This window comes from Pavona decussata, unplaced genomic scaffold, assembly GCF_977016875.1.
Source record: "Pavona decussata unplaced genomic scaffold, jaPavDecu1.1 SCAFFOLD_164, whole genome shotgun sequence".
NCBI lineage: Eukaryota > Metazoa > Cnidaria > Anthozoa > Scleractinia > Agariciidae > Pavona > Pavona decussata.
In genome coordinates, this window is record NW_028145575.1 from 637,822 (window position 1) to 651,071 (window position 13,250).

Sequence of the window (13,250 nt, forward strand, 5' to 3'; positions counted from 1 at the left end):
GTTCATGCTGAAGCTAAATATAAGTGCAGTTGTTGATATATTAAGTGATCAGTTTGGGAAAGAAACATTTACCTGGTTGTCAATGAAGTGAGACTACAACTTTGATGGCGTTCACAAAAATAGTAACGGCCACAGACAACCGCGATATTGTATTTGGTCATTTACCCCCAGGCTAAGTTAAAACCGATTGTAAACCGGATGGAAGCGATTCAGTGTGTGAGGGAGCTATCATATTCCGCATAGCCATGGCTGCGTCTAAGGATGTTGACAAACTTCAAGCGCTGAACTATATATGTACATGTATTCTTGAAGACGACGTCGACAAAGGTTGGGGAAGCACACTAAAAGACTGGTTGCAAAGCTACGCTTGGAATCGTATAATCTTGTGGAAAGATCAAGATGGGAAAGGTATTGATGTCGGAATTGATCTACGGAATGAAATGTGTCCTTGGTATAAGTATTCGCGCGCTCAGAATTGCAGAAAGCAATGCCGGCTATGGCATATTTGTAAACGGTTTTTGGAAGGCGACTGCAACGGTGAATGTGGCCGCTCCCACGACTTTTTTGACGAAGGTAATAGGGAAAATACAGAAAAACTTGGACTCGACAGATTTTCAAATGAACGTATCAGACGAATTGTTGGTTACAGCTTCCCGCAAGTTTGTCTGTTGTATGTAAAAGGCACATGCCCAAGCACTGATTGCCCGCACCTTCATATTTGTCCCAGTGTGGTTCAACAAACTAGTTGTGATTGTCCCCTGGTTCATAACAATGATGATATGAACAAGCACAATAAGACCATTCTAGAAAGATACGGTCTTATTACAAAATTTTCGACAAGGATCGATTACCTTACGCCGTTTCACATTTTGGTTCCAGTGGAGCAAAGATCTTTTGAATGGAACAAATATTCCTTTCAAGCAGGACCAAACGAAATGCCCTTGGCGAACAAAAGTTTGTTCTCAAGCAATTGTCAGGATTCTCAGGAGAAAACGAAGTTGAAAATCAATTTGCCTTCGACTTCCTCTGACTCAAGGAGTTCAGAAGCAAACGAAAACGTCAACGCTGTGCTCAGTCGTCCCAGTTCGTGTTGCATCGACAAAGAAAAAGTGGCAATTGAGAGAAACCAGAGGAAGGAAAAGATGCCTCACCAAAGTGAAGACAGCAATTTAACTTCACAAGTTTCGAAAAGCACAAAACCAAGTGAAAGAGGTAATGCACCGGGCCTTTTTAGTCGACATATTGACAAAGAAAGAACAGATGTTGTTGAGAGAAAAGAAGAGAGAACAGAGATAGCTCGACTGAGCAACGCGGAGGGAAGATCAACTACACAAGAGTCCAAGTGTAGTCCTGGATTACCCGGAGTGGCATGTGACATACCGTTCCATTTCAAATCACTTTCTCTTGACAAGGGAAAAGGAGCTGTCGAAGAACACCATGGGAACGAAAAGCTACCTCCAAGCAGTTCAGACCCTGAAACCATTTCTGGACTGACATTGAGTGTAACAGCTGACGTCTTTGAACAAGCACTGGAGGAACCTAAAAAACGTCACGAGATGACAGAATACCGAACTAAATCTGTCCTAGTCGTTGCTACACAAGATTTACCCGCAAGCAAGGCGAAGGGAAGTTTGACGTCAAAAGATTCCGAGAGCAGTGCTGAATTTCATGGTCTAATGAGTGGCTCAGCAACGAAAGCCGCGCCTGAAGGTATTGAAAAAGGAAGAGGACAAGCTGTTGCGAGTTTGATAAAACATTTTGAGAGCACTGCCGAAACGTGCAGAGTGAAAGATGATTTACGCAACCTTTCTAATTCACATGCTGTTACCAAAGGACGAGAAACTGCTGAAAGGCACCACGAGAGACCTCCAAGAACTTCGGAGGAAAGATTTAAAATTTTACATGATTGTAATAGTCTGCCTAAGACACTTGGTGTATCAGATGTTGCACCCAGACAACCCAGTCCACACTATCTGTACAAAGGAATAAAAGAAGCATTTCACGAAGACCAAACGATTGATAAGGTATCTTCAAGCAGTTCATACAGAAGTTTAACTTCACAAGTTTCCAAAAGCATTACTGGAAACGCCAGTGAATCAGAGGACATACACAGCTATCCCAGTCCAAACCGTATGAAGAAAGAAGAAGCTAGTGAAGTGCACCGTGAAAAGCAAAAGATACCTGCAGGCAGTTCAGACTTAAGTTTCACTTCACACAAGTCCAAAAGTGTTCCTGGAACAGCCAATGCATCAGACGACAGACACAGCTATCCCAGTAATCCGCCTTTCATTGACAATGGACAAGGAACTGACAAGGGAAAGAAGAAGGAAGGCAAGACACTCGCAAGGAGCTTAGGAAGCAGCTCGACTACACAAGAAAATTCTGCCAATGACAAAGGAATTGTGAGCAGAAAGCAAGAAGAGGAAAAGACACATCAAACTGTTCCAGGAAACAAATCATCTTCAGTAATTTCCAAAAGTAGAACTTTTAAGGTAAAGCCGAATGTATCAGATGATGTCCCAAGCTTTCCAAATTCACCCTCTATTTACGAATGGAAGAAAGCAGGTGTGGGAAACAAGGAGAACCAAAAGATAACTCTGACAAGTTCAGACAGCACGTTAACCTCACAAGACTCGGTAGATATTTCTGATACGAAAGACGGGCCCAACGTTTTGAATACTCATTCCGACGACAAGGGAAACGAAAATGCGGAAAATGAGAAGGAGAGAGAGAAGATGCCTTCAAGCTACGCAGGTCGAAAAGGCAGAGTAATGTCTCAAGAGTCCAGCAGCATTTCCGAAAAACCTTACCCAGAAGGGCAGATGATTTTCGGAAGGAAAGATGATTTACAGACGTTACACTCCACTGGCAAAATTAGAGAAGCTGTTAAGGGACCCCAGAAAGAAGAAAAGATGCCTCCCAGTCGTTCTGCTGAGAGAGGTTTTATTACCGTTCCTCGTACACAAGAGTCCAAGAGTCGCCGTGTAAGACGCCGTGTAAAACATTCTGATGCATCAAAGTTGCATCCCATTGACGATGGAAAAGAGGGTTTTGAGGGCAATCGGAAGTCTGCCACCGACAACGTCAGAAATAAAACAAATGATGTACCCAGCCACCCAGATCTTTCGTCAAGTGTGCAAAAAGGGAAAGATTTACCTCAGGGATGTCAGAAAGAGAAGCTTCCATTAAGAGATTCAGAGGGCAAGGACACCCAACAACATGAGAGGTGAGACAAAACGGACTGTATTTTGCCTTCATATCTCATTTTTAAAAATTGTGCCACAAGCGAATCGGTTCGGAGTATCTTAGGGGGCTGTCTGCATGACCACATCCTTTAAAACTGAATAGTTTAGAGTTGTTTGCACATCATCACATTAAAATATTTACAAAATACCTAACTGGCACGCTTTCTTATACGTTAGTATTAAGACAAGAGGAACTAGACTGATGATACTCTTGCATGCATTAATAGATCTCTTGTTTACAACCCTAGTTCTTCATATTCTCACATATGGTCTTGCTGTGTATGGCGCTTCTGATTCTGATTTAAATGTTATACAGCGGTTTTAAGATAAGTGTCACAAGCGTCATTTTACCTCTTTAACAGTCAGCATCTTTGATCTGTTAGAACAGCGAGATAAATCCGCTTTTAAAAGAGCTATTAATAATCATATGCTAGGTGCGATCATGGAGATATGGAATTTATCTTCGAGTTTTCACATCGATATCCAACGAGTGAGCGCAGCGAACGAGTGAGATATCGAATGTGAACATGAGAAGATAAATTCCATATCTCCAAGCGTCCATGTATTATTCTGTTTATTATATAAACAAGAATCAGCCATTCCATTAACCAAAACCATGCCATATAGTCGAGAACCCGATAAATTTATTTCATTGTTTAAAATACTCCAGTGAAAACTCGGATCTCTACAAAGTACAGTAAAAAAATAAATACAAATATTAAAAGTATCCGGTATCTTGTTCAAAATATAAAAGAAAAGATAAATGGCAACAAAAGAAGATTTCCTGATTTCTGATTGGCTGATATTTTTACACGTCAAATATCGTATTTTTACATGTGAAGATATATGGATTTTCTCAGTGGCAGAAATCCTAATAAAATAACACTGGTGTTTATATAATAAACACTATTATTATTATTATTATTATTATTATTATTATTATTATTATTATTATTACTGTTATTATTATGCTTCTTTTTTTAATAACTTTTGCCTATGTGACGAAGGTTTATGTTCAGTTCTGTTTGTGTATAGGTCGCTTTTCTGAAACTTAAATTCAATTGGAGGTTCAAAGATAAATTCTGATTGATTACCATACTTTGCTTTTAGTAATCGCGACTGGTGTCCCATGACCTCTGGTGAGAAATATAAACGTGTCAAGTTGAAGCCAAATTCTGATGAATTCAAAGGCGTTGAGACGTTGTTCAGAAAAACGGTGACAGAGGAAAGAGCCATTATTACCAGTATAGAGAGAGTTCAGAATCCTTTCATGTGGGAGAAGTACTGCAGGTAAATTATTTCCTTTGTCTGCAATACCTTAGATAATTTAACCTTTTAAATTATCTTAGTAAACTGGCATTTTACCAAAATCTTCCCAGACTGGAAGCCTACCGTATTGACGTTCACTTAAAATGGTGGGAATTCCTACTTATGATCGGTTTTCTTCATTGTCACTGGTCTTCGAGAATAAATTTGATCAGCATTAAAGAAACTTAGTGGGATTGAATGACGAGCTTCATTTCAAACCATATTACTACGGAAGTCCTCCTTACGTGCACCCGTTGTAACGGCCACTTGCTTTAGAGCCAAACTGAATTCAAGCCCGTGCAGGCAAGATTTCCATTGCCCCTCGCATTTGACCACCCTGAAGAAACGACAAAATTATCATGGGATGGATGGGTATAGCCGGGGTTGCACTCTGCACTCTACCTAATAGCCTTTAACATCCGATAAGGGTTTGGCAGTCTCCCGGAAATACTGAACAATGTTGTCGACCAACTGACTGACTGGCTGCTTGATTTCTTGATTGATCGATATATCGCCTGGTTCCTTTCGCATCGGGATAGTCGCAAGAGGTGGGAGGGAGAGCTGGTGATTAGAACTTCTAAAAGTTGTCTTTCTCTTGTCCATTCTTTTGTTAGTTGTATCATTGGCATACACCTTGATGTGCCACATCGCTTGAAAGTAGCTACTTAATAACGAAAAACAAACGGTGATGTTGTATTGAATACGTTGCAAGTTTTAGCTACAGGAATGTAGCAACGCTTCTGAAGTAAGAATGAGTCTGGTAAATCTGAAAGTACCGAAGATGTTACTTCCGGAACCAGTTCTTAGATGAATGAAGTCAGAAAACAAAGAACATCTCGACTATTTACCGAAAACCAAAAATAATTTTTGCTTTCGAAACTAGATTGAGACTAACATATTTGTTCCAAGAACATGAAATGCATGCAGCTATGAGCCGATTGAATAGCCTACGACTGAGCATAACAACCTGCTCTAGACCAATCCCATTATACTTCTCACCTCTTTGGCTTTTATCCCTCCTTTTGACTTTAAGGAAAAAAAGATATATGGTGGACTTTCGGCCGAGTCAGTGCAGCCCACAGGATGCAGCGAATGAAAAACAATTGTTCCATGGAACTAACCCAGAGGTAGTAGACGCCATTTGCAAACAGAACTTTGATTGGCGTTTACATGGCCAAAATGGTAGTGTATATGGAAAAGGAACTTACTTCGCAGTTGAAGCATCTTCAAGCTATTGCTACGCTAATGTACGGGATGCTGAAGAGTGTTATGTCATGTTCTTGGCCAGAGTTTTGGTTGGTTCGTACATTAAAGGAAAGAGGACCCTTCAAAGACCACCAGCAAAAGATCCCACAAATCCCGAGAGCGATCTATACGACTCGTGTGTGGATAACACACACAATCCAAAGTTCTTTGTCGTCTTTGATATGGATCAGTGCTACCCAGAGTACATTATCAAGTTCTTAAAACCTAGGCAGTAGTTTCCTATACACCAGGGGAAGAAATTTCCACAACGCACCACCCCCTTAACGTCGCTACTTCAAACCACACAACCTGGCTATTCCCAAGGGAAATCTGCTCATTTTAAGGCGTACAATCCAAATTTGAGCTCTAATATGCAAAGCCATACGAATCCAACCAATCCCAGACCACCAACAAGACCTGGCAATTCTCCAGAAACATCGCCTCATCCTTACAAGTACAATTCAAATTTGTTTTTCTAGTAGGAGGCTCGCCGCCTCAACTTCAAATATTCAAAGCATTTCGAGGTCAGCCACGCCGATAACACCCACAGAAACTGGCGATTCTCCAGGAACATCGGCTCATTCTAACAAGTTCAATTCAAATTTGATTTCTAGAAGAAGACTCGCCGCCTCAACTTCAAATATTCAAAGCACTTCGAGGTCAGCCACGCCACTAACACCCACAGAAACTGGCGATTCTCCAGGAACATCGGCTAATCCTAACAAGTACACTCCAAATTTGAATTCTAATAGAAGACTGGCCGCCTCAACTTCAAATATTCAAAGCCTTTCGAGGTCAGCCACGCCGATATATCTTAAGGGATATCGAGATCAGGGGCATCCGTTCAAAATTTGTTTTCTAATGAAGACTTCTCCAACTCAACTCAAAATCATCAAAGGAAAACGAGTCCTGGTGCTTGACCCAATAATTGCATAAAACTTCTTCGTTTGAAGATGACGCATTTAATTTTTTTTGAAAGGGTATGTTATTTGGCGAATATAATAATAATAATAATAATAATAATAATAATAATAATAATAATAATAATAATAATAATAATAACATTTTCTAAGTGAACATTAGGATTTAGGGGTTTGATTAGAAGTAAGTGGTTAGTTGTTATGGTTTAGTCTTCGCGAGGTTGGCTACGGTTTGCCGGTCAAACATCGTTTGCTAAAGTTCTGGGCATCCAGGGCTGAGTTGCTCGAAGCATGGTTAGCGCTAACCATTGGTTAAAAGGTATTAAAACCTATAGGTTGTCATGGCATTTAACCCGGGTTAGCGCTAGCCATGCTTCGAGCAACTGGGCCCAGACGTTTTCACTCCCTCTAATAATAATAATAATAATAATAATAATAATAATAATAATAATAATAATAATAATAATAATAATAATAAAATAATGATAATAATAATAAATTAACAATAATAATGATAACTTTATTATTTGCAAGAAGAAAAACTGCTAGATACAGTTTGATTCTATTAAAACTTGAGTGATTTCACAGTTTGCTGTCATAATAATAATAATAATGATAGTAATAATTTTTTCAATAATAATAATGATAATAATATTATTATTATAATAATCGTTATTAACATATTCCAAGCTATTTACAAGTTAAAAGTTCTAATTCACATTAACATATTCCAAGCTATTTACAAGTAAAGGAAAAACAAAAGTCATAAACTTACAAAAAGTTATTGTCATTTGTAATAAAAACTCATATGATCACATTCTGAAAAATAATAATAATCATTTACATAATCATTACATTCAATTATTTTAATTTAAAAGTATTTGATAAACCATCAAACTATATTATACAAAAAAAAAAAAGAAAAAGTATGTATAAAAATCATAGGACCTAGATTTTGGCGAGGCATCTATTGTTAGATGATAAAATTGTCAATGATGAAAAATATTTACAACGCAATTATTTGGGGTTAAAATAGTTAAAGGGATTTTATTTGGTGTTTGGACTTATTACAAATTATATTTCGGTTTGGGGAATATCACAGAAAAAGACCAATTGACTCATTTCCTTCGTTACGCAGCTCTCTAGAAGATAACACCTTGAAGTGCGACTTAGTTGTTCTTAATGTGTGATTAAGGTATAAATTCTCCTGCCATGAATTCGGTATGAGCAGCTGTACGCTTCCGCGGAAACACTTGTGATCGTAAAAATATTTTCAGTTACGTTTCCTACAAAAGATAAGCACCTTGTTTACCTTACTTTTTATACGCTTTTCCTCAACTTGACTTTTCGACGGTTTATTCCAGGAAATTGTTACTGCTCTTATTTCTAGTCAATTTTGGTAGATTTTCTTGATTCTTTTACCGAATAGTTGATGTTCATTTTAAAGATGAAGATATCTAAATAACAACATCTGTAATTTTAAGGTGTTTTTGAGAGTAAATACTATAGTCTTAGGGTGATTGTGAAGATAAATGTCCATTGTTGTAATTCTGCTATCAGCCACGTACTGAATGTATAATTCGAGCTTCAGATTTTGTTGACTACGTACTCATTTAATTTATGGAAACTTTTAACCAATCACTTTCGATGAAGAAGGCTAACACCTTCAACGAGTCGACTTCTTGTAAAATTTTTAAACAACAACTTTTACTGTTTTTCAGATTATCTTTGTGAAACCTTATTGTCTGAACTTTGTAATTTTTATAATGGTCTCCCTGTTTTGTATTGACTGGACAACCCAAGTTTCATGGTGATATTTCTCTAGAAAAATGTCTTTGACTTGGTTAATAGATCGAAGGCACGGATGCAAATAAGATCCTTGCAGCCAATCAAAGAAGGCTTGCTTGAGATTTAATTTGTGTTGAGCAGGTGGTTGTCGAGTCAGTATAAAAATGGGTGCCATCTAGTTTTAGTAGAGAATTGATTGTAGACTAGAGTAAGCTGAACTGTTGCTACTTAGTAAGGCAATAAAGAAGAGTCAACTGAGAAGCTATTGGATCTTTTGTTGAAGTGAACCCAGCTAATTCCCCGTAATAAGTTCTTTCAACACTGTGTAATTCAAAGTTCGCTTCTCGAACATTGCTTCTAATTGCTCTTCTAACTGCTCTTGACCCTCTCAGACAGAGTAAAGCCGACCTAAGGATGGCAAAGGAGACTTAAGAACGTATCCAAGAGACAGTGGTGGCATAGTTCTCACCCTTCTTCGCTGCGACTAGCTCTGCCAGCCTGTCATGGTATCTCTTGCACTCTTCTCCCATGCCGCCTGTTGTTGTAAAGACTAATGGTTTAAATGTTCCCTGTTCCACGTACATCACTCTTTGCGTATACAATCTCTTCTTCTCGTTCTCGTGATGCTTGTATATCTGCTTGAGGTCCAGATCAGCGTTGGGGTAACATACCCGTACATCGAAGAGCGTTGACCTTTGTCTTTCCCCAAAACCCCTGGCAGGGATGTCTTGGCGAGCGTCGGGAGCTCTGTTAGCTCCGCTTGGAAGCGACTCTCCCGTGAGCTCCTGGAGGACGGGCTCAATCTCAACATCATTGCAGACCACGCTGAGCATGTCTGCCTCAAGATCTCTTAGCTCATTATGAAGCCGCTATGCCTGCAGACCGTGGCATGATAACAATAATAATAATAATAATAATAATAATAATAATAATAATAATTTTTTTCTAGCGTATTTCTAGCACATTACATTAAAATCTTAATGCTATTACAATGTACAACAATTTAGAGAATTCAATATCAATAAAAGCAAATTTGATAAAAGTAGATAAAATAAATTAATCACATACAAAGAATGATAAAATACTAAAGTTCATTATTACATAAAAACGTTTCGAGGCTAACTTTAAAGTCTCAACTAATAGGGCGCTCCGCACATCAAGAGGGAGACTGTTTCATAGTGCTGGTGCACAAGATAAAAAAGCGCGACCCCCATAATTCTTAGTCCTGAACATTGGTCTTAGTATCTGAACATTGGTCTGTGCAGTTGCAGGTGGTCATTACCGCTAGAACTAAGGAGCCTTAGCGGTTGATGAAGATTAGTAAGTTCCGCCAAGTAACTGAGTGCTAAAACAATAATAAAAAATTTATAGGTAATGAGTAAAATCTTAAAAGGTAGAACGTTTGCGCATGGGCAGCCAGTGAAACTTACGGAGAATTTGCGTGATGTGGTCCACTCTCCTTGTTTTTGTAACCAGTCGAGCGGCCGAGTTCTGAACACGTTGGAGTTTCGAGATTTCTTTATCCGGGAGACCATACAAGAGACTGTTACAGCAGTCCAGTTTAGACGACTCAAAGGCGTGAATCAGTTTTTCCGTGCCAGGTTTTAAAACATTACAACGGCCTTCGTAGGCTCGATTTCTGTCATTCTCTTGGGCCTGGCGCTTCCTTCAGTGCGGGGGGAGGATTCCTTTCCCTGAACAGAAGCTGGTAGTCTAGCCTATATTCTCGCTAATGTCATTATTTACTTCTTAAAAACTAGACTTCACTCAGAAACTATAGACTTACGTCATCTTAAAAGACCATTTGCATATAGGATCTAGTCCTCTTGCGAAAAAGGATAAAAGCCACCTCAAACGATATAGTTTAAAGTAACAATATTACAAACATTTGAATGGCTAGAAACTCCCAATGATATTACCTCCTTAAAGCAATTGAAAAAGAACGGTAGTTAGGTGACAAATAGATGTATACATTTTCCCATGCAGTGAGTACCCAAGGGCATTGACCTGTGCTTTTAAAGTTCCAAAAGCGGAGTATATAACAAATAGATAATCCTGCAATTTTGTAACAAATTATGAAAATTAATTATGTAACAAATAGATATATACATTTTCCCATGCAAAAGTGAGAACCCAAGGGCCTGACCCTCTGCTTGGCAGTCATTCAAACTTCCAAAAACCGGATCTTCAAAATAGAATTCAGTTTTGTACCTCACGGTTAAGCAGCTATATCAAACTGCATGGGAGTTTGATAGTAAGACAAGAACAAAACAAACAAAACACCAGCAAAACTATCGAAATTTACAGAAATAGTTTACTTAACTAAAGTTATTTGTAAATTGTTGGCAATAGCTCAGGTATTCAATGTAGCATGCATTGCAGCCCTTGTGTTTGCTTGTTAATAAAACGCTTGTATTTTAACGTTCTCTCTTATTGACGTCTGCTTTTCTATTGGTATTTTCAGTTAACTTGTCCTCCGTTTGTACTTTCATGCGATCCGTTTGTAGTTTTGTATTAATCTATAGCATTTTGCGCTCTTTAATCAGAAAGATGGCTGCGATTAATCAAAATATTCCTGATAGAATTGTCCCTGATAGCCGATTAAACTGTTGTGCTCAGTGACCTAGCCTTTGAGTGGAAGCGAGGCTGAAGTGGACTCTGTCTTGAAAGAAAGCTCAGTACTTTTCATATGTAAATAGAAACTAGTTAGCATAACAAAGACATCATTTTCATATGAAAAGAAGTGAGGTTTGTATCCAAACAAAGTTAACTACAGCCTCGCTTTCACTCAATGGCCTGATCAATAGACACACAACCGAGAAATGTGGTAAAACCAAAACCAAAGTAATTACTCTGGCCAATCACAACAGACGTACAGAACACAATCAGCCAATCAGAACTCGAAGCCAATACACTTAACCGGCATCAAGCGCGGGAAAACGTGTGCGACTCAGACACTATTGATTTTGGTTTGGCTTCTCATTGGTTGAGAAAGTGGCGGGAACTTTGCCAACGAATCACAGAGCGTAGTAAAGCAACACCAAAGCAGAGGCGAAATTGCTTTTATCACTCAACTGAAACCCACGCTGTTGCACTCATTATCATTTCATGAAAATATCATGATGGGGATAGAGGAGATATTAGATTGGGACAAATTCCTTTACAGTGTTAAGAGTTTCAGTAAAGTTAGTTGACTTCTACCGTGGCTGTTTTGTTTTCAAGGTATAATTTGGTAGACGTTTCGTTCTTCTTATCTTACAAAGGATGAAAATTAATGGCTTTTGCGTGCAAAGTATACGTAGTTTTGAAAATCAAAGGCAATTTCCGAGTTGCTTTGTATCTATTACGAAAGCGAGGCTAAGTGCAAAACTTTTCATATAAAAATAAGTTCTGTTTGCATATTAATAAAACTAGTTTTCATAATAGAAAACGACGCACGAAGCCTCACTTTCATAATGAGATTTAAAGCACCTAGGAAATGGCCCATTTTCAATCATTCTCGTACCCAAGCCTTTATGCGATTGTCGAGTGAAACGAATATTGATGAAGAGTATTTTCGGGTAAATTCAAATCCGATTACTATCCAAGGGCGACAGCAAATACAACTGTACAGCTGTTGTTAGCAGACATAACATACAAGATAATTATAATATTGGGCTTGCCTCTCAACAATGACCATTCAAAGGAAAGCTATTCATTTGTACTTTCCTGTATTGCTGTTCGTTTTATAATAGTTTTCGGTAAAATAAATTTGATAGTTTCAGTCCATTTCGAAGCTCTTTTCAAAACTTGTTTACTCAAAAGTTAAGGGTTGACGAGGGCTTTTCTCAAAACAAAACTTTAATGACGGATTTCCGGCTTTGAAAAAGCACAGGCTTTTTTGTTTTATTTTATTTGGCCAATGCCGGGGATGGAATCGATCAAAGGCGAGTGGTGACTTCCTAATCCGCTTGCCAGCACATTAGGCGACAAAAAATCTCAGCTCACTAGTTAATAAACAACAGAAAATTTCAAACCAAACCGGTTAAAATCTATGGTAGTGGTCGTGATTTCTTGGACCGAGGGTAACAGGTATGTGACACGAATTGAAAGATAATTCTGCGTGGGAAATGGTCCAAACTTATCTTCCAAATCGTGAGCTGCGCATGCGCTTCGCCCAAGTAAATATTGGACAAATCTTTGGGTGATCAGTTTTAAAGTTAGTTACGAAGATCACGCCATCAGCTTTCTTTCTCATTCACCCTGTATCTTCCCATACCTATTATTCTATTTAATTTAAAATGTTTGCGTGAAGTATGGCGAATCAGCGAGGCTCTTCTGCTTGGACAATGCACTTTTACCTTTTGTGCTCTGCCGCCTGTTTCGAAATATTACATAATGGATCGCACGAGAAGTGGTTCTGACTGGCTTTAAGGGCATCTTATCTACTGACAAAATTTGGAATGTTGATCTTTGAGCAAACGACGCTTGCTTTTAATTTTCTCATCCGTGACTTTTGCGAATAGCAGATAGGTCTCTCTGTGTATGTTGTTGGTAGCGGTGTTTTGCAAGAACAACAGGCTAAGTTGTTATACACCTTTTTCATAAACTTTTACTATCGACAACTTGAAGCTAAATACTGTCATCTTTTAGTTGGTACACAGCATGGTGCACAATTTGCGCTAGGGTCTTTGTCTAACTTATACAAATTAGCGACTCTGAACTCTCAGTTAAGGCGGGGGGAAACCTGAAAGCCGTTTCCACG

General features: G+C 38.6%; 1 protein-coding gene across 1 annotated transcript; it reads left to right on the plus strand.

Annotated features, from left to right (window-relative positions):
* The first annotated feature begins 157 nt into the window (after window positions 1–157).
* LOC146464372 (uncharacterized) lies at window positions 158–6,738 on the plus strand. The gene is made up of 3 exons (XM_085129860.1): window positions 158–3,226; window positions 4,356–4,535; window positions 5,587–6,738. Exons 1-3 carry the CDS (start codon window positions 246–248, stop codon window positions 6,032–6,034), a joined length of 3,609 nt encoding a protein of 1,202 aa, XP_084985986.1. The 5' UTR covers window positions 158–245; the 3' UTR covers window positions 6,035–6,738.
* The last annotated feature ends 6,512 nt before the right edge of the window (window positions 6,739–13,250 follow it).